The sequence below is a fragment of the Halichoerus grypus genome, chromosome 1, assembly GCF_964656455.1.
Source record: "Halichoerus grypus chromosome 1, mHalGry1.hap1.1, whole genome shotgun sequence".
NCBI lineage: Eukaryota > Metazoa > Chordata > Mammalia > Carnivora > Phocidae > Halichoerus > Halichoerus grypus.
In genome coordinates this window covers 6,277,419-6,305,149 of record NC_135712.1, presented here as the reverse complement: position 1 = coordinate 6,305,149, position 27,731 = coordinate 6,277,419, and the positions used below count along the sequence as shown (strand labels likewise).

The following is a 27,731-nucleotide window of genomic DNA, read 5'->3' as shown; positions in this document are numbered from 1 at the left end:
TGGATTTTTATTGCTATTTTGTATTTATGTTATAAATGTTACAAAAATGCAAAGGCAAAAATTCATTACAAAGCACACATACAATGTTGGCATGACGATTCGATCTGATTGAAAAAATATATATATACTGTAATATTCCCTGTTAAAGGCCATTCTGTTGACAACCCCCCCCCCCCACACACACACATAGACTCCTAGGTGACTTAAATCCAACCTAGCGTTGAGGGACATGATGGGCCCACGGCAGGTAAGCAATCACTCAGGCATCAAGGGGCAAAATAATGATCACCAATGCTTTCTGTCGAAAGATTATTGATCAAAAGCGGGAAATGATGAGAGAAAAACTCTCTAAAGCCCTGATATACAAGGAACGCCATTTCAGATTTCTTTCTCAGTCAACACGACTCTTAAGAAACTTTGTTCAAACCAAAAACTTGATTTATGGTCTGCCACCCATGCATTGTGCATCTGCTTTGTGAATAAGCAGCCTGAAGGAGAACCATCTTGTCCTTAAGATACTGATCAATCCTGCTGTTCCCGGCATTCCTCTGTGATAAAACTCATGATTCCTGCCTATATGCTAATCTGTAAGCTTTTGAGCCTGTACAAGATGTAAAAAAAGTATATAAGCCTGTAAAAACTTTTCTAGAACACTTTCTTCCTTGTGAGGAGCATGTTTCCCAGGCAACTGTCCTAACTTGGGCTCCAGAAAACTCTTTCTAATACTTTTAGAAATTCTAAAAGTTTTGCTCATTTTGCTAAGAGAGTAGAACCACAGCTCCTTGATTCCCTTGATTGGAATTTGTTCTCAAAATCCAACCTAGGGCGCCTGGGTGGCTCAGTCGTTAAGCGTTTGCCTTCGGCTCAGGTCCTGATTCCAGGTTCCTGGGATAGAGCCCCTCCTACGGGCTCCCTGCTCCGGGGGAAGCCTGCTTCTCCCTCTCCCACTCCCCCTGCTTGTGTTCCCTCACTCGCTATCTCTCCGTCAAATAAATAAAATCTTAAAAAAAAAAAAATCCAACCTTGGCAGAAGGGGCAACTAAATATCTCTTATTTTATTTTATTTTTATTTATTATTTATTTTTAGAGAAAGAGTGGACCCACGCACACACATGGAAGGGTGGGGTGGGGTGGGGGTGGGGAGGGGCAGAAGGAGAGAGAGAGTCCTAAGCAGGCTCCACACTAAGTGGGGAGCCCAGATCTCACAACTCTGAGATCTTGACCTGAGCCAAATCAAGAGTCAGAGGCTTAACCACTGAGCTGCCCAGGCGCCCCCAGCTATGTATCTTTTGCTTTATCTACTATATGCAAACATGAATTGGGATTATTTTGCCATAAAACTTCATTTCACCTAAACTTAGGTTATTACAGGCTGATTGTAAACAGTGCCTTCTGATTAATACTTATTTTTTAGGTATGCAGCTTTGTAAATTGTTTAGATTTACTTCAGTGTTTTGTTTTGAAATATAAACAGGACATTTCACATATGATTACAAAACGTTTCTTTTTACAGTCACTTGCTACTATAATTACGGTAGTTTTCCACTTATGGGGAGGCTTATTTTAAAATAAATTTATCTAGGAATAAAAGTCAATTTAAAGAAAGCACTCATTATATAATTGTAACAAGTGGCTCGCAGCTACAACAAACCTATAGCCGGTGGCAGCCCAACCACCGGAGCTTGGAAAACCGCGGCCAGGGGGGTGGTGGGGAGGGTACGGAAAGGCTACGGAAGCCGGAAAGGCCAAGGAGTAAGCTGGAAAGCGTCCATGACCAAGAGGAAAAGACGGCCCTGCCTCCCGGCCCAGTGTGGCACAGTGCGCAGGCGCGGCGGCGCGCCTCCGCGGCCGCTGGGCCTCACTGCGCAGGCGCCCGCGCGGCGTGGGCGCCGGCGTGGTCCCCATGGAGTTACCTTAGCGGAGCCGGCACCACCGGGAGCATCCGGCATGAGCGGCGCGGAGGCTGACCGCTGGGCGTGGCTGCTGGTGCTCAGCTTCGTGTTTGGGTGCAATGTCCTCAGGATCCTCCTCCCGTCCTTCTCCTCCTTCGTAAGTGGCTGCCTTGCCTTCCAGGGGCCGGTGGGTCGCTGCCTCGGTCCCCGGCGAGCCTGGCGTAGATACGGCGGTCTTAGACTGGCCGCGTGAGGGCTGGGTTCCGCCAGCAGAGGCGTCTTGGTTGGGCCGTTCTGCTTTAAGTTTTGTTTTGTTTTGTTTTGTTTTTAGTTGCTGGCGTCTAAGAGTTGCAAAGCTTTACCCCCAAATCCGGATTTCTGGGGTCTCAGGGAGAAAAAAGAATGACCCGGCAACACTTGGCCACGTTTTCACGTGGCAGCAGCCCCGAGACTGGAAGTTCTCAGTGCCCCTCTGCCGGCCGGCCACACTTATTTCCGTTAGCTCCTGGTCGGTGGAGGAATCAAGCAGCCCTCGCTGCTGGGGTCCAGAGCCTGGCGCAGCGCGGAGTACAGGGTTTCCCGGAGGCCCTGGGCTTCCCTGCACGTAGTGCCGGAGTACCAGCCGTGCCAGGTCCCAGATGGAAGGGTCTCAGGGTGCAGCCGCCCCCATTTTTGCGGTCGGAGGCAGTGCAGACAGAATCTCGGCACCGTGTCATGCTTCCTGTATTCAAGAGAGCAAAGGGCACCGGGGAGCAGCTCTCTGCCGTGCGTTTTGCGTAGGCATGAGTACATTATCTCGTGTCCAGTTGTCACGGCTGCTGTAAGATGCGAATGTCATCTCATGCCCCTTTACCTCCCAGAGGAGGAGTCTGACTCAGAGGGTCAGGTAGTTGCATTGTGTCATCCAGTTAGTGACTACTAGGGCGGAGACTGATCCTTGGTTTGTGATTCTCCTAGTTTTGTCCCTCTGCCTGTTGGAGCATGGATACAGGTGTGGTGGTAGATTGGAGGTGTGTGTGGGAAACAGGGAGCTGTACCCTGGGGAAGGGCGCCCCCTTTATGCCCACAGCCGGAGTCTGACAGACAGGAAGACCTCAAAGACTGGGTGCACGCCGTTGTAGCATTATTGGGGGAGACGCAGTTCTCCCTGCTCTTATCTCCTGATGTAAATTGGTGGTGTGTATGGGGGAGGGGGTGTTATTTAAGACTAGGCGGGATTTCTACTTTCTTTATTCTACCAGCATTCATTGAGTGCCTGTTTCATGTACGATTCTATTCTAGGACTGTACTCTACCTGCATTGCCCAACTAAGGCATAGGAGATTCTCTCTTAACCCCTCATTCTCCCCTGGATACTGCTTAGTCTTTAAGATGATGTCCCAGATACTTAGCATTGCATAAAAGACCCTCGAAGAGCTGGCCTTTGCCTATCTTTTTTTTTTTCCTTTAAAAAAAAATGTGGTAAAATAATACATAACATAAAATTTACCATTTTAACCATTTTTGGGTGTATGGTTCACTTGCATTAAATAATTCACATTGTTGTGCAACCATCACCACCATCCATCTCCAGAACTTTTCCATCTTCCTAAACTGAAACTGTCCATTAAACAGTAAGTCCCTATCCCTCTTTCACCTCAGTCCTGGCAACCACAGTTCTACTTTCTGTCTCTATGAATTTTACTACTCTGATTATCTCATGTACGTGAAATCATGCGATATTTTTCCTTTTATGCCTGGCTTCTTTTCATTCAGCATAATGCCTTCAGGGTCTATCCCTGTTGTAGCATGTGTTAGGATTTCCTTCCTTTTTAAGGCTGAATAATATTTCATTGTCTGTGTATACCACATTTTGTTTATCCTTTCATCTTTTGATGGACATTTGGGTTGTTTTCACCTTTTTGCCTATGTGAATAATGCTTCTGGAACACTGGTGTGCAAATACCTGTTCGAGTCTCTGCTTTCAGTACTTTTGGGTAAACATCCGGAAGTGGGATTACTGGATAATATGGTATTCTATTTTCAACTTTTTGAGAAATTGCCCAACCGGTTTCCGTAGCAGCTGCACCATTTTGCATCCTCACCTGCAACATACAAGGTTCTAATTTTTCCACAATTTCCAGCACTTGCTATTTTGTTTTGTTTTGTTTTTGTTTTTATAATAGTCATCCTCAGTGGATGCGAGGTGGCATCTTATTGTGGTTTTGATTTGCATTTTCCTAATGAATAGTGATGTTGAATATCATTTTATGTGCTTATTGGCCGTCTGTATATCTTCTTTGGAGAAATGTCTGTTCAAGTCCTTTGCCCCCTTTTTAATGGCGCATCAGGAGCTTGTCCGTAAGGGAAGGGCATCCTCTGTGGACTGAGAGCGGAGAGTGAGTGGGTGTTTGTTTTGTTGTTGTTGTTGGGTGAGGAATTGTTTACTTACCAGATATATTTGTAAACATTTTCTCCCGTTCTGTGGTTTGCCTGCCCATCTTTCTTGAATATTACCTTGATTCTTCTTATGTACCCCATCCCATTTCACCTCTTGTTGGAGCTATATGAAATGAAATTGCTCAAAGAGGCTGTGTTAGTTTTGTATTCCTCTATGAGCTGCTCATAATTTCCTGTTAGCAGAGGGGAAAGAGGAGTGTGTGTTTGGGGTATGCTAGTGGATATAAGTAAGACCTATCACCATCAGGCTCCTTAACCAAGCTTCCACCAAACTGGTGCTCAGCAGCTAGGACACACTCACCAAGGGTTATTGCTGCAGCCTAGAAGTACGTGAGGCTTGTGTTCCTCGATCTTCCTCATTTAGGTGAAAAAGCAATGGGTTCACAATCTGTGCTGCTTCCCACAGGTTGTATAACCTCTGTGACCTCAAACCAATTAGCTTTCTTGAACCTGTTTCCCCTTGGTTGTAACGCTATTTGTCAGGGTCGTCACATATACTTACCCTAGCAGAGTACAGCCCCTACTGTTGGTGTGCAGAACAGGGAAAAGTAATGAAGAGATCTGTACCGCCCGGTCACTGGGTTTGTGGTGAGGGTCAGTGTAAAGCCGTAAGGAACGCTCTGGTCCTGGTTAGGGTAAGATGCTGTTCTTTCATGACCAGTAGAGGCTGCCTGTTGCAGGCCCTTTTGGAGGACCTAAGTGGGAAAGACTCCCGAGGAGAAACAAAGCTTGATTGGGAATGGGCCATGTCCTCCTACGTCAAAGATAGCCTTCCTGCCAGTGTTTCAGAAGCATTTTCCACGCAGCTAGAAGGAAGGGCGGGGGGGCGCACCATCCCGTTAGGTAGGCTGGTTGAGGCCCTTGAATAAGTCTCTTAAGTATCACAAGTCCTCTGCCTAGCAAAGCCTTGCAGGGTCCTGGGAGGGGGCCTCAGCTGAATACGTGGGTAGAGATGGGGGCCTGGATGAGGACACCCAGTCCCTGGTGTTGACTTGGTTGGAATTTTCCTGAGAGTTCTTAATTCTCTTGAAGCTGGTCACAGGGCATATGGATGAGAGGGCCTAGTTCATTTAATAGGTGACCCAGGACTTTCTTCAGCCAAAGGCAGAGGAAGAGGGAGACAGAGATGCCCCTGGGAGCACCCCTGCGCGCGGGTGTAGGGAGGCGCACTGCGCAGGCGCCCCGCGCAGGCGCCCCAGGCCTAGCAGTGGCAGAGGGCAGAGCGAGCGTCCTGGCGAGCTGTGTGCACTGCGCATGCGCCCCGGGGACTCCGGTGGGAGGCGGGGTGTAGGGAGGCGCACTACGCAGGCGCCCCAGGATTGACGTGGCTGAGAGTGGGTGCTGCGCTGGTGTAATAGCCCCTCCCTTCCGGGGCACCCCGCTTTGCAGACCCTGGGCTTGGGCCCGGCGCAGGCTGCCCTCTGGGATCTGGCTTGTGGGGTGACTGCCATTTTCATATTTGATGACTTTGAAATTCCCTTCATTTTCTGCTCTGAAAAGTGGCCGCCTCCCTTTCCTTGTGGGGGCCCAGGCCTCTGAGGCCAGGGACAGACACTGTAGGACCTGCCTGCTGCTGTAGGGGCCTTCCTGAGACCCTCCCCCTTTCCAGGGAGCACACTCGCCTCGTGAGTTCCTCTGTGGACCACCAGGCGTGAGGATGGCCCGCGAGTATTAGTCGTGGGGGTAATTGAGGGGGCAGGGGGGGTTGAGTGCACATGCGCAGTTGGGGCCTCGTGGATGGGGTCGTCCAGGTGCGCAGGACCAGTGCTGTGAGGAGGGCTCCAGACTGGGGGCCCTCATGTGGGTCTGCAGCTTCGCAGGAGTCTTGGTCCCTTCTCGGGATGAGCAGTGCGTCGCCAGTATTAGGGACACATCTAAGTGGGCAACCCCAGCATGTCATTCCCCTGGTGCCCCCTGTGTTTCAGGAGGGACGAACCTTTGGGCTTAAATGTCATTATATATTAATTCAGATGGGTCTAGTCCAGATGCCAGCCACTGAGTGGTGGAGTGGAGTTTGACTCTTCCCTGGTGTGACTCCAAGTTCAAAACGTAACATTTGTCTGTTGGGAAAGGGGTGTGGAACTTGGACAGGATCTGAGGGTGAGTCTGGTAGGAGACTATGAGCTCATGCAGGCTGGCAGCCAGCGTCTGAGGGACAAGGGTGACAAGGAGGATTGGTTCTATCCTTGTTTTCTCCACTGCCTGTCCTCTTAATAAGAATTTTGAAAAACTTGTTTTCTGCTTGAGAATTCTTTGTGTACCCATCTACAGGTCTTTGAAAAGCTGTACCCCACATAGCTTATCTGTTTCTGTCAAGTGGGAGGTTTAATGTCCTGGAAGGTGCTTTTGAATACATAAGGAGGTCAGAGGTTTATTTTTGTTTGAAAAATTAATATTCAGAACACTTAAATTCAAATCTCATTAGATTTTAAAATTTAATTCATAGTTCTAGTACATTTTAACTGTCACTAATAAGGAGGTCTTGGATTAATATAGGTACCTATTTGCAAATTTAAACACTTCCAAATATTTTTGTGTACTTGCAGACATAATTTATTCATTTTCCCTCCCAACTACAGTTGTCTAATTTAACCATAAGATCCTAAACTTCTCCACAAGCTCATTTTCCCACCCTCACTCACCTTCTAGTCCTGAATAAACATCTTTGGTCTTTTCAGTTTTTAATTTTTTGTGTGTGTTCTCTATACTGTTAAGTAATGTGCTTGTGCTTCTATTTCTTCTTTTGAAGATCTAGTGTTAAACGTCAGGTTTATTGATGTGTAATTTGCATTCAGTGAAATTCACTGTTTCTAGGTAGGTGGGCAGTTTGATGAGTTTTGGGCTACTTATTCATAGGGTAACCACCATCACAATCAAGATAAGGAATATATCTATCACCTCAAAAAATCTATTTCCCCACCCTGTGCCTGTTTCTTGATTTATAAAGCTAAGCAACATCTATAGACTCTTGCTCTGAAAGATGATTCTGTGATTTTCTAAAGAAAATTTGGCCCATTCCTATTTTTGTCTCTAGGGTGGATCAGGTTGGAGTATATATGTCCTTTAGTTCAAGTGTTGGGTAGGGGTCAGGCTAGGGCAGAGGGGACGAAGACAGAGCTGGGTTTGAAGACCCCTACTCTTGGCGTGAAGCCTGCAGGAAGATGCGCAGGGGCAAACACACTGTGCTTTGTGCAGGTGCCCTTGAGAGACCTCTGTCCCCACGAAAAGGGCTTCATTGTGCAGGCGCTAGAGAATGCCACCTCAGAGGGTGTCCCAGGACCCCGCACTTGCGCAGACGCCCCGGGAGACCCGTGATGGGGCGTGGCTCCCCGGCTCTATCTGAAGAGTTGCCCTATTGTGCAGAGGGGACCCCAAGCTGGAGGGACAAACTCAATTATTGTGCACTTGCTATGTGCCCGTACACTTACATACATTATCCCCTTTCATCTTTTTTCATTAATCTGTTTTTAAAATTTTGAAACAAACGTGCAGAAAAGGTACGCATACAATACAAAGAACTGATTTTGTTTCCTGAACCATTTGAAAATAAGTTGTCGACCTGAGCCCCTGCATTCCCCGACACATTGCTGTGTAAACAGGTGCCTTGTCCACAGCACAGCCATCAGGAACCTTCCTACTGACCTGCTCCTGTTTTCACTTGTCCCACTCAAGGTCCTTTGTAGCAAAAGGATCCCGGTCAGTGCTGTGCATTGCACATACTTGCCACGTCTCTTCAGTCTGGCAGGATTCCCGGTATTTCCTTGACTTGTATGGCTGACCTTTCTGAATATGGCAAGGGCAGTGAGTTTGCAGAATGCTTAGAACATCTTTGTCCCGTGTCACAGAAGGGATGTTATGTTCTCACTGCATCTCATCTGGCGCCGTGGCACGTTCACTCTTCACTTGGGGCGGGTCCGAAGGGGGGGTGCCGCCCCACCACCCTCCCTCCTCACCGCACCCTTGCTGTTGGGCGATCCTGAGGCATCCTGGCCGGCTGCCGGGCGCCACCTAGTGGCCACTGCCATCTGGTCCCTGGGCTCCCGCCTGCCAGTGTCCCCGCAGTTGTATGTGAGGGTGAGTGGCATCTGGGGACGGCCCATGTGGGGTCTGGCTGTCAGAGGCGCCTCTTCACAAAATTTATGTCTGTATTTCTCTACCTGCCAAAAACCGCGAGTTCACACCCATGCCTCCAATTCTAATTCAACACTGCAGGATTCATTCTGGTTCTTCCATATTCCTAACCCCTTGTTCTGATAGTGAGAAAACTGGCTCCCATTATTTTCAGTATGTTTACTGGATTTGATCAGTGCTTTGTAATTGATCTCGCATCCCCACTGCTGCCTGCTCCTGCCCTACCCCCATGCCTGCCGGCCCCCCTTGGGCTCTGTCGCTGGGGTTGGCTGGGTGCTTTCCTCTTATCCTGTAGGCCTCTTACTCTGCGTCCTATGCCAGGCTGCCCTTTCTGGAGATGCTCACATCACCATGCTTGGCTCTGTCCTCCCTTGCCAGGGGCCCCTCTGTGGGAATGCCCTCCTGATGGTGCTAGGGATTAAGTCCTGCTGCTGGGCCACCCCCTCCTCACTAGCACCGCCCGCCTTCCTCTGCCTACCTAATTTAGGACTAAATTCTTCAGGAAGGGAAGAGGATGTGTGGTCCTGTTAACCTGACTGACGCCTGGAATTGGTTTTCACTTCATAATCACAATTTTACAGTTATAGTGAAAGATACAGACATTTGTGCTGGAGCGATCCATAGGCATGTCTGCAAAAGGAAACGTATAATTAGAACGGTGAGTCACATCAGAGGGAGTTTTTGTCTTTGTGGTGGTCATAGAGGGCAGCAGGACTAGGCCGCAGAGGCTGGCTGTTCAGGTAAAGGGCAGCCTGCCCGGCTGGAAGCGGCAGCAGTAGGATGGGGGGGAGTTGTCCCCCTGTGGGAAGGCACTGACCGCAGCTGTCCACTCCACCAGATGTCCAGGCTGCTGCAGAAGGATGCTGAGCAGGAGGCACAGATGAGAGCAGAGATCCAGGACATGAAGCAGGAGCTCTCCACTGTCAACATGATGGATGAATTCGCCAGATACGCCAGGCTAGAGAGAAAGATCAACAAGATGACGGATAAGCTTAAAACTCACGGTACTGGTTTCGCTGTAGTGTGGAAAGCTTCATGGGGGCTGACGAATAGAGAAGTCTTTTTATAAGATTGGTAGGATATATGCTTTGATTCTTAGATGTTCTCAATGTTTGTCCAGAAGAAACTCAGTAGTCATGATTACTTTCTCTTTATTTGCTGGTGAACCTTTGCTTCCTAAACACAGAAACAACATCCTCTTAGCTTTTCTTCTGTTTCTGTAGGTAGACATTTTCAAATTAAACGCTTCTCTTTCTTTCTTTTTTTTTTTAAGATTTTATTTATTTGTCAGAGAGAGAGAGAGCGAGCGAGCACAAGCAGGGGGAGCGGCAGAGGGAGAAGCAGGCTCCCCGCTGAGCAGAGATCCCGATGTGGGACTCGATCCCAGGACCCTGAGATCATGACCTGAGCCGAAGGCAGAGGCTTTAACCATCTGAGCCACCCAGGCGTCCCTCAACACTTTTCAAGATAAGCCTAGAGAAAGTGTCACAGTCGATGCCCAAGGGCTTTTGTGAACGCTCTCCAACGTGCCCAGAGTGTCCTTATCCGAGAATAGACTGACAGGGTCAGGATCAGGTCTTGTTCATTGCTGTGGTCGCCACCGTCCCTAACAGTCTTCTGTGATGAAGACATTTCCACCCACGTGCTGGGAACTCGCACAGTGAGACCGCTTTCTCCAGGCTAGTAAGACATATGGAGGGTCCCCCAGGCCCAGGAAAAGCTAGGCTCCCACGTGTGGGTTAATGTACTGTGTAGACAGGGAGACCTGGGAAGCAAACGTAGTCCTGTTGGTAAGTACACTATAAAAAGAATCTCTGGTGTAGACGGATAGTTTTAAGGGTGTTCAAAATTAAAGCTTCAAATCTTACAATATGTGCGTGACTATTTTAATGAATGGCATCATGTGTGGCTTTTAAGAAATTCTGTTTTATATTTTCTAAATATACTGAGCAAATGCTACACAACATGATTAGAAGATATTTTATAAGAGGAGAATAACATTTCTGTGTATTTGAATATTTTCCTTTCTCTTCAGGACTGATACAATGATTTCATCCTGTTTTTCCTTTCAGTGAAAGCTCGGACAGCTCAATTGGCCAAGATAAAATGGGTTATAAGTGTTGCCTTCTATGTATTGCAAGTAAGTATACTATTGTGTTACCTGGGGTCTTTAAAGTTGATAACGGACTGTCCTCCAGGGCCCTGTGGCCCCCAGAATCCAGGTCCAGAGTTCAGGCTTTTCCACTTCCCGCGGCTGTGCTGTGCTCTCCGGTGGGCATGGAACCGAACGCTGTGCGTTCATAAGTTAGGCTAAAAGAAAGCCTTTCTCTCTCTCTGGTTTTAATTTGAAGTACAGGTAAGGTACAGTGTCCTGTTAGTTTCAGGTGTACAACATGATGAATCAGCAGTTCTCTGTTGCTCAGTGCTCACCACGATAAGTGTAATCACCACCCCTCATCGTGCAGCGTGGTTACGATGTCATTGACTCCATTTCCTCTGCTGTACTTTTCATCTCCATGACTTACTTACTTTGGAACGGGAAGTTTGTACCTCTTAGTCTCCTTTATCTACTATCCCTCTACTGCTCTTCCCTCTGGCAACCATCAGTTTGTTCTCTGTATTTATAGGTCTGCTTTTTGTTTATTCGTTTCATTTTTTAGATTTGTCTAAAAAATGTATTTGTCTTGCTCTCTGACTTATTTCACATAGCATTATACCTTCTAGATCCACCCATGTTACAAACAGCAAGATCTCATCCCTTTTAGTGGCTGAGTAGTAGTCCACTGTGTGTGTACGTATGTGTGTAAATATATGTAAATACACCACCTCATCTTTGTCCGTCCATCTATCGATGGACGCTTGGGCTGCTTCCATGTCCTGGCTACTGTAAGTAATGCTGCAATAAACATAGGGGTGCATGTATCTTTTCAAATGAGTGTTTTTGTTTTCTTTGGGCAAATACTCAGTAGGAGAATGACTGGGTCCTATGGTATTTCTATCTTTAACTTTCTGAGGAACGTCCGTACTGTTTCCACAGGGGCTGCACCAGCTTGCATTCCCACCAGCAGTGCACGAGGGTTCCAAGAAAGTCTCTTGCGTTGTGAAACATGGGGGTTTTTTAGCACATGAATGCTGGAATAGCTTCTCTGGGGCTCTTTCGTATTGCCTTTATTCCAGTGCAGTTTGGGGAGCCTGCGGGGAAGTGAGAGAAGCTTATTTAGACGTTGTATTTTCTAAGATGGTCAGTTTGGGTCATTGCTTGTTGCGCGGCATGCAGACGTGGAAAGTGCTTCTCACTGTCCGGGTAGGGATTGCTTTTGTCACTAATAGGGTGTACTTATCGTAGGCTAGCTACTTGAAGGAGATGCTCAGTGAGAAAAGAATACCTTTGTTATAGGAGACCTTGGTTAATTTATCAGCTAATTTAATAGTGTATATTTATTATTCAGATTAAAACAGTAAAATAGCAATTCACTAAGAAGGCTACCCCACTTGGCAGCAGTGTGTTCTAGGTGTCCTGGGAACTAGTCTCTATTTATTTATTTATTTTTAAAGATTTTATTTATTTATTTGACACACAGCGAGAGAGGGAACACAAGCAGGGGGAGAGGGAGAAGCAGGCTTCCCGCTGAGCAGGGAGCCCGACGTGGGGCTCGATCCCAGGACCCTGGGATCGTGACCCAAGCCGAAGGCAGACACTTAATGACTGAGCCACCCAGGCGCCCCGTGAACTAGTCTTTAATTAGACACTCTGTTTCGGGGTGCCAGCAAATTAGTGGCTGTGTGGATGTGTCTGTGTCCTGCAAGGACTGGATTGGTGGGGCTTGAAGTCACCAGTTTGGAGAGTTTCCTTAGTGTTTGCCCGTCTCTCTTCCTCCTTGGTTACTGGGCGTGTGGCCGGCGGGTTGCTGCACTCACCAGCACTGTCTTCGCAGGCTGCCCTGATGGTGTCGCTCATCTGGAAGTACTACTCAGTCCCCGTAGCTGTGGTACCGAGCAAGTGGATCACTCCGCTAGACCGCCTGGTAGCATTTCCGACTAGAGTAGCAGGTAAGAAGTTTCTGGAAACCAGAGCAGAAGAATACGGATAGGCTTCTGTAGACGTGTAGGGTACAAGGTGAAGGAACCCAAGCTCATCCATTGACTAGTGAGCAGTACTTTGTCTTGGCCTTGCACAAGGCTCACGGTGAAGAAATAGGGCTAGAGAAGTTACTTACCTTGTCCAGTGTCACTGAAATGTTAAGTAGCAGAGCTGGAGTTCACCCTGGGTCTGCTTGCAGAATGTCAGCCCATACCTTGTCTGATACCCTGTTCAGTGAAACCCCGATCTCTAGTTCCTAGGTTCTGTGACCTCTCTTCGTTTCTTTTGCTTGGCCTCTCTCCAGCATGTACTGCTATTGGTCATTCTTTTATTTCTGAAAGGTAATAATATCCTTTGGGTGTTAAAAGTAGTACATATTGGGCGCCTGGGTGGCTCAGTCGGTTAAGCGGCTGCCTTCGGCTCAGGTCATGTTCTCAGGGTCCTGGGATCGAGTCCCCCATTGGGCTCCCTGCTCAGGGGGGAGCCTGCTTCTCCCTGTCCTCCCTGCTCATGCTCTTTCTCTCTCTCTCAAATAAATAAATAAAATCTTTAAAAAAAAAATGGTACATATCATTGTAGAATGATTAGAGATATAAGAACAATTTAAAAACATCTCATAAGCTGTAGATAACCTCTCTTAACTTTGTGGTATGTTTTTCCACTCTTTTTTTCCATTTATTTTATACAACTAAGATCATCTGGCACATACAGTTTTAGACCCCTTTTTACTTTATATTGTAAACCCTTTCCCATATCATTAAACTTTTTAAGAAATTTTGAATAACTTGCTCTTCATTGGGATATATCATGATTTACTAATTCCCCTGATAAAAGATACATATTTAGGTCCTAAGTCCTTACTATCAGGAATAATGCTGCATGCCGCACACATCCCTGTCATTCAGCCTTTGGTTGTGATCTGTTGCTGGAGATGAATTACTGAGTGAAGAGGAGTGAGTGTTTCAGAGATCCCAGTTTCACCACGCCCTCTACCCTGCCCCCTCCTCCCCCCACCCAACCTTGTGGGCACCGTGCCCGTGGGCTGTCAGTGCTGCTGAGCAGGAGAGCGTGAGGACGCCCTTCCGGGCATCCAGAGGGCCATCAGCCACTCCTGCTGCCTGACTTCCTGTTTCTCCATCACCAGCTGGGCAAGAAAGGCATGGGTAGGCACTGCTGTCTGTGTTCATAATGCTTTTTTGAGAAGGAAAAACAGTCTTACTGGGCGGTTTTACCGTTTGTTAATATCATACATAACAATGCACATCTGCGGTAGCTGTTCTGTGTGATTCCTGTTCAGTAAGGAGGGCAGCCCTGTGACTCAGGAGGAGGCCTGCTGAATCTGAATCCAGGAAGCACACACCTAGGCTGGCTTAGCCGAGCGCTGCTGCAAAAGGGTCGACTTCCTGTGAGTTCAGGGTAGCAGAGGCAGGAAATGCAGGCGGGACTGTTGGCATGCCCTCTGACGGTGAGCTTCTGTACTTCCAGGTGGCGTTGGGATTACCTGTTGGATTTTAGTCTGTAACAAGGTTGTGGCGATTGTGCTTCACCCTTTCAGCTGAAAGAAGACAGATGCAACTGTGACATTTTAGGGAGTGGATTTCCGCTGAGGAGGTTACAAATCTGATTGATACTTTTTTTTTTTTAAGGAAATAAAAGCACACAGGTTAGTTTTTTTGTTGAATGTGTTTGTTCTTGGATTTTATGTGAGATACGAGAGTCCTGATTTTGTACACTTGTCACCGAGCTGGAAGGCCAGGCTCTCCCACGTGTGACCCGGCCAGCAAGCCCCGGGTTGGTCCCAAGAAGGGGCCTTGGCGGCACGTTACTGGCGCTGTGCACCATTGGCGTCCCTCAGAGGTCACATTGCCAACTGGGAAGTCAAAATTTTCTAACTTAAGTACTTTAAAAAGACTTAGCACTATTTTTGATCCAGATTAGAAAGCGATTTAATTTTAATACCACTACCAGAGTTTGAAGTCTCCCGTAGTCCTACTAAAAGAATAACACTAATTGACATCGCTTGTGTGGTTTTCATCCTCTGTTTAAAAGGTCATACGGGAGCCTGCGTATAGGATTATCTACTTGTTTGAAGTTGTTAACTTTTCGTTACTGTGTTTTGTAAATGTATTCATGGGATCATAATGCATTGTTTTATGCTTGAATTGTGTGTTTTATATTTAAAGCATTTCAAATGAAGTGTGTTTTATAAGCATTTAATATTTATGCTCTGTAGAATGGAACAAAGTTAAAAAACAAACTAGGAATTCTGATTAAATTAAAATGAGTGGATACATTTTTCAAAACACTTTTTTTTTACTGTTGTGTTGCTTTTTTTTTTGAGTTCTAAATGACAGATAACATTATATTAGTTTGAAGACTACAACGTAGTGATTTGATATTTGTATACACTGTAAATGATCACCACAGTAAGTCTGGTTTCCCCATGTAAAACACTTTCATAATTAAAATTTTTGCAAGGGCTTGTGTGACTGTTCTTCCTTACAGCCCGCCTACTTGCTATGACCAGTTTGTAACTGACAAGTGACAGAGGACTTTAACTGTTAACTTTGCTTGGCCACAGCCCCGTAAAGCTAAATTCTGTCACTGGTTTTTAAAAGGTCATATCGTCCTTGTCATATTTGTATTCTTGAGTTCTGTAGTGGTCTAATAAGCAGCTCGTTGTTAATTCCATGCCTTGTACTGGAGAAATGCTGTGGTGCTTTAGTTCAGACGCCCCCGCCCAGGTTGACTTAGCTTTAAGAGAGGATCGCAGCAGGAGTCACGGGAGCACTTAGAGCAAAAGCATCAGAGGGCGGACCCGGGCCACCGAGGCTGGGAGGGCCGCCTGAGGAGGCAGAGGCGGTGGCACGGGGAAGCTGCGGGGCCCAGGCCCAGGTGCCCGCATCAGGGGCCCGGTGCGCGGTGAACGCTCGGTGGCCACGCACGGCCTGCCCGGGGACATCCTTGGCTCACTGTCCGCGTCCAGTCTCCCTGACGAGAGCCTTCTGGATCTCCTAAAGACCCGTTCTTTCAGTTCACACTCAAGGCTTCGACAGAGCTCACAGCGGCCAGGGGAGAAGACGCACGGTTAGCTGGGGATCTTGCCACACGCGGCAGCAGCTGGCAGGGCCGACGCGAGGGGCACGTAAGTATCCTTCAGGTTTTACGTCACTGTGGGTTTTCAGAAATGGTATTGTTCTTAAATAGATAATAAACATGGTACTGGATTCAAAAGCTGCAGAAAGGGATACGGTGGGAGGTAGATCTGACCCTTGACCATCGTGTCACCCCATCTTCTGTTACCGTTTTCTTATGATTCTTCCAGCGATATCCCATATGTAAATGAAAAATTGTGTGCATTTCTAAAATAAAAATTTTTTTATAAAAGTAACACATAAAAAAATGGTAACTGTTTGCTGTGTTTTTTTTTTTTTAATTCCTACTTGGAAGCAAGGAAGCAAAGTCTCCCGTACCCACAGGATTGGGATTGTTGGTGTTAACGTTCGTGCTTTAACTTTCCTATTTACGTATGGATAGCGATAGGTTTTGGGTTTCTGTGAAAAAATACTGGATATAGTTGATGGCTTTACGTGAAGATAGACACCTCTTTGATTTAATATATCTAAAGTTCTCCTTATGCCAATTTTGTTTGCTTTACGTGTATGGTAAATCAAGCAGGGAGATCTTTATACACAAACCCCCACAGACACTGTTGTATGGGGTTAATACGCTTCTGTTGCCGCCACAAGGAGGCATAACGCTAGTCAGCTAGTTCACTCTCCCTTGAGCTGGCCAGGCACTCTGGTGTCCCATGGTTTCTCTTACACGTGCAGCTCTCAGTGGGGGCAGTGTGTGTGTGTGTGTGTGTGTGTGCGCGTGCGCGCGCGCTGAGCCTCCCCTGCAATCTGTGTGTGTGCTGAGCCTCCCCTGCAATCTGTGTGTGTGTGTGCTGAGCCTCCCCTGTAATCTGTGTGTGTGCTGAGCCTCCCCTGCAATCTGTGTGTGTGTGCTGAGCCTCCCCTGCAATCTGTGTGTGTGCTGAGCCTCCCCTGCATATCTGTGTGTGTGTGTGCTGAGCCTCCCCTGCAATCTGTGTGTGTGTGTGCTGAGCCTCCCCTGCAATCTGTGTGTGTGCTGAGCCTCCCCTGCATATCTGTGTGTGTGTGTGCTGAGCCTCCCCTGCAATCTGTGTGTGTGTGTGCTGAGCCTCCCCTGCAATCTGTGTGTGTGTGTGTGTGTGTGTGCTGAGCCTCCCCTGCAATCTGTGTGTGTGTGTGCTGAGCCTCCCCTGCAATCAGTGTGTGTGTGTGCTGAGCCTCCCCTGCAATCTGTGTGTGTGTGTGCTGAGCCTCCCCTGCAATCTGTGTGTGTGTGTGTGTGTGTGTGCTGAGCCTCCCCTGCAATCTGTGTGTGTGTGTGCTGAGCCTCCCCTGCAATCTGTGTGTGTGTGTGCTGAGCCTCCCCTGCAATCTGTGTGTGTGTGTGCTGAGCCTCCCCTGCAATCTGTGTGTGTGCTGAGCCCCCCTTGCAATGTGTGAAGCCCTCTCTTAATCATCTTAGATGATAGTGATTTCTTTTTTCTTCCCCTCCTCGTTGAACCTTACATAGTATCTCTGTGACTGATTTGTCAACCGGTTTTGTATTGATGTGGGGTGTCTGCTGTTGTGTGGTTTTGTTCCTAATGTTTTAGATGCTTTTGTGTGTGTGTGTGTGATACAGGGTTTTCAGTGCTGCCAGAGACTGTCCCTTAGGCTTTTTTATCCCCTTCCCAGCGTGTCTTAAGTCAGTATCCAGGAATATTTAACTTAAAAAAGAAAATCACATAATGGCTTTCCACTAGGGCCATGTAAGTCTTTCCCAGGGAGTATATTTTCTTCATAGTTGAGGCATTACCAATGAACAGATACTAGAATTTTCTAGGATGCTCTTCTCTTGTAAGTCCTTCACGGCAGAGCCCTTTGGTGGTGTGGCAGATTCAAAGCTGTGTGTGTTGCTGGTTTGCACACTAGTGTGGATGCCATCCTCTCTCGGGGCTCTCTTCTTGTTGGTGTGGGTTAGCTTTTCTACTTGCATATTTGGCATGTAAAGAGTATGCATCCCGCTTTCTTTCTTTTTTTTTTAATTTTATTTTATTATGTTATGTTAGTCACCATACAATACATCATTAGTTTTTGATGTGGTGATCCACGATCCATTGTTTGCGTACAACACCCAGTGCTCCATGCAGTACGTGTCCTCCTTCATACCCATCACCAGGCTAACCCATCCCCCCACCTCCCTCCCCTCTAAAACCCTGTTTGTTTCTCAGAGTCCATCGTCTCTCATGGTTCATCTCTCCCTCCGATTTTCCCCCCTTCATTTTTCCCTTCTCTCTCCTAATGTCCTCCATGCTATTCCTTATGTTCCACAAATAAGTGAAACCATGTGATAATTGACTTTCTCTGCTTGACTTATTTCACTTAGCATAATCTCCTCCAGGCCCATCCATGTTGATGTAAAAGTTGGGTGTTCATCCTTTCTGATGGCTGAATAATATTCCACTGTATATATGGACCACATCTTCTTTATCCATTCATCTGTTGAAGGGCATCTCAGCCCTTTCCACAGTTTGGCTATTGTGGACATTGCTGCTATGAACATTGGGGTGCATATGGCCCTTCTTTTCACTACATCTGTGTCTTTGGGGTAAATACCCAGTAGTGCAATTGCTGGGTCATATGGTAGCTCTATTTTTAATTTTTTGAGGCACCTCCACTCTGTTTTCCAAAGTGGCTGTACCAACTTTCATTCCCACCAACAGTGTAAGAGGGTTCCCCTTTCTCCACAACCTTTCCAACATTTGTTGTTTCTTGCCTTGTCAATTTTTGCCATTCTAACTGGTGTAAGGTGGTATCTCAGTGTGGTTTTAATTTGAATTTCCCTGATGGCTAATGATGATGAACATTTTTTCATGTGTCTGTTAGCCAATTGTATGTTTTCTTCAGAGAAGTGTCTTTTCCTGTCTTCTGTCCATTTTTTGACTTCATTATTTGTTTTTTGGGTGTTGAGTTTGAGAAGTTCTTTATAGATCGTGGATACCAGCCCTTTATCTGTAGTGTCATTTGCAAATATCTTCTCCCATTCTGTGGGTTGCCTCTTTGTTTTGTTGACTGTTTCCTTTGCTGTGGAGAAGCTTTTTATCTTGATGAAGTCCCAAAAGTTCATTTTTGCTTTTGTTTCACTAGCTTTTGGAGATGTATCTTGAAGGAAGTTGCTGTGGCCGATGTTAAAGAGGTTATTGCCTATGTTCTCCTCTAGGATTTTGATGGATTCCTGTCTCACATTGAGGTCTTTCATCCACTTTGAGTTTATCTTTGTGAATGGTGTTAGAGAATGGTCAGGTTTCATTCTTCTGCATGTGGCTGTCCAATTTTCCCAGCACCATTTATTGAAAAGACTGTCTTTTTTTTCCATTGTGTATTTTTTCCTGCTTTGTCAAAGATTATTTGACCATAGAGTTGAGGGTCCATATCTGGGTTCTCTATTCTGCTCCATTGGTCTGTATGTCTGTTTTTGTGCTAGTACCATGCTGTCTTGGTGATCACTGCTTTGTAATAGAGCTTGAAGTCTGGCACTGTGATGCCCCCAGCTTTGTTTTTCTTTTTCAACATTTCCTTGGCGATTCGGGGTCTTTTCTGATTCCATACAAATTTTAGGAATGTTTGTTCCAGCACTTTGAAAAATGTCATTGGAATTTTGATCGGGATGGCATTGAAGGTATAGATTGCTCTGAGTAGTATAGACATTTTAACAATGTTTATTCTTCCGATCCATGACCATGGAATGTTTTTCCATCTTTTTGTGTCTTCTTCAATTTCTTTCATGAGTGTTTTGTAGTTCCTAGAGTATAGATCCTTTACCTCTTTGGTTAGGTTTATTCCGAGGTATCTTACGGTTTTTGGTGCTATTGTAAATGGAATCGTTTCTTTAATTTCTCTTTCAACAGTTGCGTTGTTAGTGTATAAGAAAGCAACTGATTTCTGTGCATTGATTTTGTATCCTGCCACATTACTGAATTGCTGGATGAGATCTAGTAATTTGGGGGTGGAGTCTTTTGGGTTTTCCTCATAAAGTGTCATGTTATCTGCGAAAAGAGAGAGTTTGACTTCTTCTTTGCCAATTTGAATACCTCTTATTTCTTTTTGTTGTCTGATTGCTGTTGCTAGGACTTCTAATACGATGTTGAACAATAGTGGCGAGAGTGGGCACCCTTGACATGTTCCTGATCTTAAGGGCAAGGCTCTCAGCTTTTCCCCGTTGAGGATGATATTCGCTGTGGGTTTTTCATAGATGGATTTTATGAACTTGAAGAATGTTCCCTCTATCCCTATACTCTGAAGAGTTTTAATCAGGAAAGGATGCTGTATTTTGTCAAATGCTTTTTCTGCCTTGATTGAGAGGACCATATGGTTCTTCTCCCTCCTCTTATTAATGTGTTCTATCACATTGATTGATTTGTGAATGTTGAACCACCCTTGCATCCCGGGTATAAATCCCACTTGGTCATGGTGGATGATCCTTTTAATGTATTGTTGGATCCTATTAGCTAGGATTTTGTTGAGGATTTTGGAATCCATATTCATCAGGGATATCGGTCTGAAATTCTCCTTTTTGATGGGGTCTTTGCCTGGTTTGGGGATTAAGGTAGTGCTTGCCTCATAGAATGAGTCTGGAAGTTTTCCTTCTGTTTCTATTTTTTGAAACAGCTTCAGGAGAATAGGTATTATTTCTTCTTTGAATGTTTGGTAGAATTCCCCAGGGAATCCATCAGGCCCTGGACTCTTGTTTTTTGGGAGGTTTTTGATCACTGCTTCAATCTCGTTACTGGTTATTGTCCTATTCAGGTTGTCAATTTCTTCCTCTTTCAGTCTTGGCAGTTTATAGGTTTCCAGGAAGGCATCCATTTCATCCAGATTGCTCAGTTTATTGGCATATAGTTGTTGATAATTTCTAATAATTGTTTCTATTTCCTTGGTGTTAGTCGTGATCTCTCCCCTTTCATTCATAATTTTATTAATTTGGGTCCTTTCTCTTCTCTTTTGGATAAGTCTGGCCAGTGGTTTATCAATCTTATTAATTCTGTCAAAGAACCAGCTTCTAGTTTCGTTGATCTGATCTACTGTGTTTCTGGTTTCTAATTCATTGATCTCTGCTCTAATCTTAATTATTTCTCTTCTAATGTGTGGCTTAGGCATCGTTTGTTGCTTTTTCTCTAGTTCTTTAAGGTGTAGAGTTAGTTGGTGAATTCGGGACTTTTCTATTTATTTTTATTTTTATTTTTTTCTTTTTTCAAACCTTTTTTTTTTTTTAATATTCCATTTATTTATTTGACAGAGAGAGAGATAGTGAGAGCAGGAACACAAGCAGGGGGAGTGGGAGAGGGAGAAGCAGGCTTCCCACTGAGCAGGGAGCCCGATGTGGGGCTCGATCCCAGGACCCTGGGATCATGACCTGCGCCGAAGGCAGACGCTTAGTGACGGAGCCACCCAGGTGCCCCTTTTTCTATTTTTTGAGTGAAGCTTGGATGGCTATGTATTTCCCCCTTAGGACCACCTTTTCAGTATCCCATAGGTTTTGGACCGATGTGTTTTCGTTCTCATTGGTTTCTTTGAATTGTTTAAGTTCTTCTTTGATTTCCTGGTTGACCCAAACATTCTTGAGCAGAGTGGTCTTTAGCTTCAAAGTGTTTGAATTTCTGCCAAATTTTTTCTTGTGATTGAGTTCCAGTTTTAAAGCATTATGGTCTGAGAAATGCAGGGAATAATCTCAGTCTTTTGGTATCGGTTGAGACCTGATCTGTGATCCAGTATGTGGTCTATTCTGGAGAAAGTTCCATGTGCACTCGAGAAGAATGAGTATTCTGTTGTTTTAGGATGGAATGTTCTGTAAGTATCTATGAGGTCCATCTGGTCCAGTGTATCATTCAAAGCTCTTGTTTCCTTGTTGATTTTCTGCTTAGATGATCTGTCTATTGCTGAGAGTGGAGTACTGAGGTCTCCTACAATTAACGTATTGTTATCAATATGACTCTTTATTTTGGTTAACAGTTGGCTTATGTAGATGGCTGCTCCCATGTTGGGGGCATAGGTATTTACAATTGTTAGATCTTGTTGGATAGACCCTTTAAGAATGATATAGTGTCCTTCTGTGTCTCTAACTACAGACTTTAGTTTAAAATCTAATTTGTCTGATATAAGAATTGCTACCCCAGCTTTCTTTTTATTTTATTTTGTTTTATTTTTTTATTTTTTTATTTATTTTTTTGTTTGTTTTTTGTTTTTCGTTTGTTTTTTGTTTTTTGTTTTTTTTCTCCCAGCTTTCTTTTGAGGTCCATTGGCATGGAAGATGGATCTCCATCCCTTCACTTTCAGTCTGGATGTATCTTTAGGTTCAAAATGAACCTGTCTTGTAGACAGCATATGGATTGGTCCTGTCTTCTTATCCAATCTGCAACCCTGTGCCGTTTTATGAGAGCATTTAGGCCATTCACGTTAAGAGTGATTATTGAAGGATATGGATTAATTGTCATCATGTTGCCTGTGAAGACCTTGTTTTTATAGATTGCCCCTGTAAATTTCTGTTGTATATCATTCTTGGGGTATTTCTCCTTTTATAGAACCCCCCTTAATATTTCTTGCAGGGCTGGCTTAGTGGTCACATATTCTTTCAGCTTCTGCCGGTCGTGGAAGCTCTGCATCTCTCCATCCATTCTAAATGACAGCCTTGCCGGATAAAGTATTCTTGGCTGCATGTTCCTCTCATTTAGTACTCTAAATATGTCTTGCCAGGCCTTTCTGGCTTGCCAGGTCTCTGTGGACAGGTCTGACGTTATTCTGATGTTCCTCCCACTGTACATAAGGAATCTCTTCCCCCTAACGGCCCTTAAGATGGTTTCCTTGGTTCTAAGATTTGCAAGTTTTACTTTTACATGCCGGCGTGTTGGCCTGTTTTCCTTGATCTTGGTAGGGGTCCCCTCTGCCTCTAGGACACAAATGTTTGTTTCATTCCCCAGATTAGGGAAGTTCTCAGCTACAATTTGCTCAAATACATCTTCTAGCCCTCTCTCTCTCTCCACTCCCTCCGGGATTCCAATTATTCTGACATTGGAACGCTTCATGGTGTCACTTATTTCTCTGATTCTATTTTCATGGATTCTGAGTTGTTTTTCCCTGGCCTCCTCTTTTCCCTTTTTATCTATTAAATTGTCTTCAGGTCACTAATCGTTCTTCTGCCTCACTTACCCTAGCTGTTAGATTATCTAGATTAGTTTGGATCTCATTGATAGCATTTTTAAGTTCTGCCAATTCAGCTTTCATTTCTGCCCTTAGAGACTCTATGTTGCCATTAATTGATTTCTCCATTCTAGCCATTGTCTTCACAATTGCTAGCCTGAATTCCATCTCTGACATCTTGGTTATATCTGCATCCATTTGTAAATCTGCAGCATAAGTCATAATCTCTGAGTCTTTTCTGTTTTAGGGGCTCCTCCTCCTAGTCATACTGTTGATGGGTGGTTGAGGGAATGTATAGAGTCCAAATTATTGACCAGAACCCAGCAAGATGCACCTGTTTTCTTGGGACCTTAGGGTTGCTGGCCTCTTGTTCTCCCAGCCTGTCTTCTGGGGGAGGGGCCTGCCACGCTGTTACTCAGGCAACCCTGTTTGGGCGGAGCTGCCCTGACCCCTGTGGCGGGGGTTTGGCTCAGTGGGAACCGGTTTTTTGGGGCTTTTGTTCTCTGGCAGCTTTCCCTGGCGGCTTTCCACGTCTCTTCCATGAGTCAGAGCAGAAGAGACCGTTTCCAGCCCTCTGTCTCAGAGCAGAGAGACCGCAGTCTGTTCTTCCGTGAGCTCTCCAGGCCACACCGTCTCCGTTTCTGTCCGTGCTGCTATAAACTGCAGCATCCTGGGTTGTGCGCCCCTCCGCAGCGCCCCCAGTCCTGCCTCCAGGTCGGGGCATGTCTCTGCCCTTTGTGCTTCCAGAACCGCCAGCTGCTCCCAGTTCCCACGCGCGACCCCACCCTCTGGGTTTCCGCCCCGGGGGCTGCCCTAAAGTCCTTTCCCCGCCACTACCGGTCTGCGAGTCTGTGCCCGTCCGCAGCGCGCGAGGCTGTCGCTCACCGGCGGTGTAGGATCCCCACGGCCAGGCTCCCTCCCGCTGCCGTTTATCCTCCGATATCTGCCCGCGGAATCACGGCTCCCCGCTTCGTACCTTGGAACCAACCGCCTGCGATATTCTGTTTGTAGAGATCCAGATCTTCTTCCATCTCAGGCTGGTTTTGTGGGTGCTCAGAGTGGTCTGGTAGATATCCAGCTCAATTCCGGGGACCAGTTGGAATAGGGTTCCCTGCTCCTCCACCATCCTTTCCTCTTCTCCTGCATCCCTCTTTCAACACTCAATATTGACTCCTGCCTGAGAGTTCATTCTTAAGTTGAATGAATATTGTGTAGCTTTTGCCAATATTTTTGTTGTTGCTTGTGCTTTCGGTGTCATATCTAAGAATCCGTTGCCAAATCCAAGGTCACAGAGATTTATGTCTATGTTTTCTTCTAAGAGTTTTATAGTTTTAACTTTTACATTTAAGTCTTTTATTCACTTTGAATTAATTTTTGTATAGAGAGTGAGGTAAGGGTTCACCTTTATTCTTTTGTACGTGGATATCTGATTTTTAAGCACCATTTGTTGAGACTGTTTATTCCCCGTTGAGTGGTCTTGGCAACCTTGTCAAAAATCAGTGGACTGTAGATACATGGGTTTATTTCTGGACTCTTAGTTCTATTCCATCCACCTCGTTGTCTGTCTGTACTTAAACCAATACCAAAATGTTTTGATTACAGTTGCTTTGTAGTAAGTCTTGAAATTGGGAAGTGTGCATCCTCCAATTTTGTGTTTCTTCTTAAAGATTGTTTTGGCTGTTCTGTGTCCCCTGCAATTTCATATGAATTTTAGAATTAGCTTCTCAATTTCTACAAAGAAGTTAGCTGGGATTCTGATAGGGATTGTGTTGAATTTGTCAGCTTGGGGAGTATTGCCCTCTTAACAGTATTAGGTCTTCCAATCCATGAACATGGGCTGTCTTTCAAGCTATTTTGATCTTCAATTTCTTTCAACAACGCTCTGTGGTTTTCAGATGATATTTTCTATTTCCTTTGTTAAATTTATTCATAAGTATTTTCTTTTTGATGCTATTATAAGTGAAATTTTTTAAATTTCATTTGATTGTTATATAGAAATTGATTTTTATACATTGATCTTGTATTCTGCAAACTCATTTATCAGTTCCAGTAGTTTAGTGGATACCTTAGGATTTTCTATATACAAGATCATGTCATCTGTGAATAGAGATAGTTTTACTTCTTTTCCAATCAATGCCTTTTATTTCATTTTTGCCTACTTGCTCTGGCCAGAACCTCTATACAGTGTGGAATAGAAGTGTTGAATGTGGACAGTATTGTCTTTTTCCTCATCTGGTTTTGTTATCAAGGTTATGCCAGTCTCATACGAATGAGTTGGAAAATGTTCCTTTTTCTATATTCTGGACCACCTTTAAGGTCTGAGTTATTCTTTGAATATATGATGAATTTGTTGGTAAAATCTTCTGGGTTTTCTCTTATTTTTATTGAAAGATTAACTACTGATTTCAATTTCTTTAGTGATTATGAGGTTTTTCAGTTTTATATTTTTTCTTGAATTATATTAGGAAAATTAGCTTAGGATTTAACCATTTCTTCTCCACCTTAAAATATATTAGGATAAAATTTTTGTAAATCCTCCATTTGTGATGAAAAATACAAGTTTGAAGTTATCTTCTGTATGTGTCCATTAGATTAGAGTTACCAACTGTCTTATTCAAATCTTTTTCTTTACTGGTGCTTTTTTATTTGCTGGGCTACCCATTACCGGGAGGTCTGGGCTTTGCTTCTGACCAACCAGCTATCAGTCAGGGATTCACATGATCTCCTCAGGTTTGATTAATTTGCTAGAGCAGCTCACAGAACTCAGGAAAGCCATTTCCTTCCTGTTTGCCAGTTTATTATAAAAGGATATGATAAAGGATACCGATGACCAGCACATGGAGGGGATGCTTAGGGTAAGGTGTGTGGGAAGGGGTGTGGAGCTTCCACGCCGTCTCCAGGCACGCCATTCTCCCCGCACCTCCATGTGTTCAACCCAGAAGCTCTCCCAACCCCGTGCTGCCGGGATTTTATGGAGGTTTCCTTGGGTAGGCATGGTGGGTCATCAACTCCATTTTCAGCCCCTCTCCCTTCTCAAGAGTATAAGGGTGGGGCTGAAAGTTCCAAACTTCTAATCCCAGCGTGGTCTTTCCGGTGACCAGCCCCCACCCAGGAGCCCACCTGGAGTCGCCTCGTTAGAACAAAAGACACGCCCATCACCCAGAAATTACCAGGGTTTTTGGAGCCCTGTGTCAGGAAGGGGTTAGAGACCAAATACCAGAACAAAAGGTGCTCCGAGTGCTCCTCCCATGCAGGGAATTACAGGGGTTTCAGGAGCTCTGTGCCGGGAGCCTGGGCAGAGGCCAGTACATACTTTCTTTCTTTTTTTTTTAAAGATTTTATTTATTTATTTGACACAGAGAGAGAGATAGAGAGAGAGAGCACAAGCAGGGGGAGCGGCAGGCAGAGAGAGAGAGAAGCAAGCTCCCCTCTGAGCAAGGAGCCCAATGCGGGACTTGATCCCAGGACCCTGGGCTCATGACCTGAGCTGAAGGCAGCCGCTTAACCGACTAAGCCACCCAGGTGTCCCCACAGTACATATTTTCTATTATCTCATGATTGCCGCCTTCTTTTTTTTTTTTTCCACATCCTTCTCCCCCCTTAAATTTTGAAGTTACTTGATTTTTGTTTTAACATTAGGAAATTTGTCCATGCTTAACGTTAATGCTTTCCTCTCCTCTGCTGTAGCGTGAGCGCCAACACCAGAACGTCAGTCCTTCCCTCCCGACGCACGAGGTACTCGTCATCATACGCATGATGCCTCAGCCGTGTGACCCTACCAGAGATGGTGGTGTAAGACCACGATGTTAGGACTACACACTCACCACTCTTGCTCGCACAGGAGACCTTTTATCTCAAACCAGTCCCTCTGCCTGAAGTCTGTCAGTCAGAACGGGAGTTAGGTGGCAGGCTCTACTTGGCGAGCGGGCTGCACTTGGTTTGTTGTATTGGAAGGAGGCCAGCCAGGCCCGTTTGCGTATCGTCTCCCGCTGTTTTCACGCTCCAGTGGTGTCGCGAAGGTGTGACTGAGAGTAGGTGGCCTGTGGAGCCTCAGTTATTTACTGTCTGGCCCTTTATAGAAAAGGTTTGCTGATCTCCGCATTAGCGAGGCTCTGAAAACGTGTCCTGCATCTTCTTTCTTCTGGGCAGTGTTGGAGGGTGTGCGGTTCCAGGTCACGGCTGTCCCGTGGGCTCCCCACTGTTTTCTGCCTTCACTGTCGTGATGGATGCGTGCCGTGCTTCCTTTCACAATACGTTGCCTTTACCGTCTGGTTGATCTTAAGATTTCTCTTTGTCTTTGGTGTTCTGCAGTTTCATCATGCCCTAGCCAGGTGTGAGTTTCGTTTCATTTCTATTTCTGTTTATTTTGCTTGATTTCTGAATCAGTGGATTGGTACCTTCTGTCAGTTCTGGAAATTTTTCACCCTTTATCTCTTTAGGTATTTAACCCTGCTCCATTCTCTCTTCTTTTTTCTTCAGAAGATGAGATTACATATTAGTTCAGCCTTTTTAATCTGTGAATGCCTGTTAACCTCCCCTCATACTTCCTCTCTCTCTCTGTGCTTCGATGGTGATCGCTTCTTTAGATCCGTCTTTTTGCTGTGTTCTGGTTTCTTAGATCCATCTTTTTGCTGTGTTCTGGTTTCTTCTGCTGTTAAGCCCATTTATAGAGTTAATTTAAATTCAATGATTATATGTACGTCTTTTAAGTTCTTTGTCACATATGCTGAGTTCTTGTTCTTTTTATTCATATTTTCAGAAACTTATTTCTTTAAACATGCTTATTTTCTGCGTATAATAATTCCAACATGTAGAGTCTTTGCAGATCTGACCCTGATATCTGTTCCTGTTGGTTGTCTTAACACCTTGTTTTCTTGTCTTTTATCATTTTTTGGACTGCATGTATGTGGGTGGGTTT

The 27,731-nt window shown here is 45.3% G+C and overlaps 1 protein-coding gene across 2 annotated transcripts; it reads left to right on the top strand.

Annotated features, from left to right (window-relative positions):
* Nucleotides 1-1,847: 1,847 nt before the first annotated feature.
* On the top strand, nucleotides 1,848-15,023 carry GET1 (guided entry of tail-anchored proteins factor 1). Of its 2 annotated transcripts, none has more exons than XM_036119150.2 (5): nucleotides 1,848-2,049; nucleotides 9,300-9,465; nucleotides 10,534-10,601; nucleotides 12,397-12,511; nucleotides 14,028-15,023. In XM_036119150.2, exons 1-5 carry the CDS (start codon nucleotides 1,948-1,950, stop codon nucleotides 14,099-14,101), a joined length of 525 nt encoding a protein of 174 aa, XP_035975043.1. In that variant the 5' UTR covers nucleotides 1,848-1,947; the 3' UTR covers nucleotides 14,102-15,023. The 2 variants fall into 2 exon arrangements, with proteins under 2 accessions (XP_035975043.1, XP_077928139.1); XM_078072013.1 differs by lacking the exon at nucleotides 1,848-2,049 and adding an exon at nucleotides 9,008-9,119.
* The last annotated feature ends 12,708 nt before the right edge of the window (nucleotides 15,024-27,731 follow it).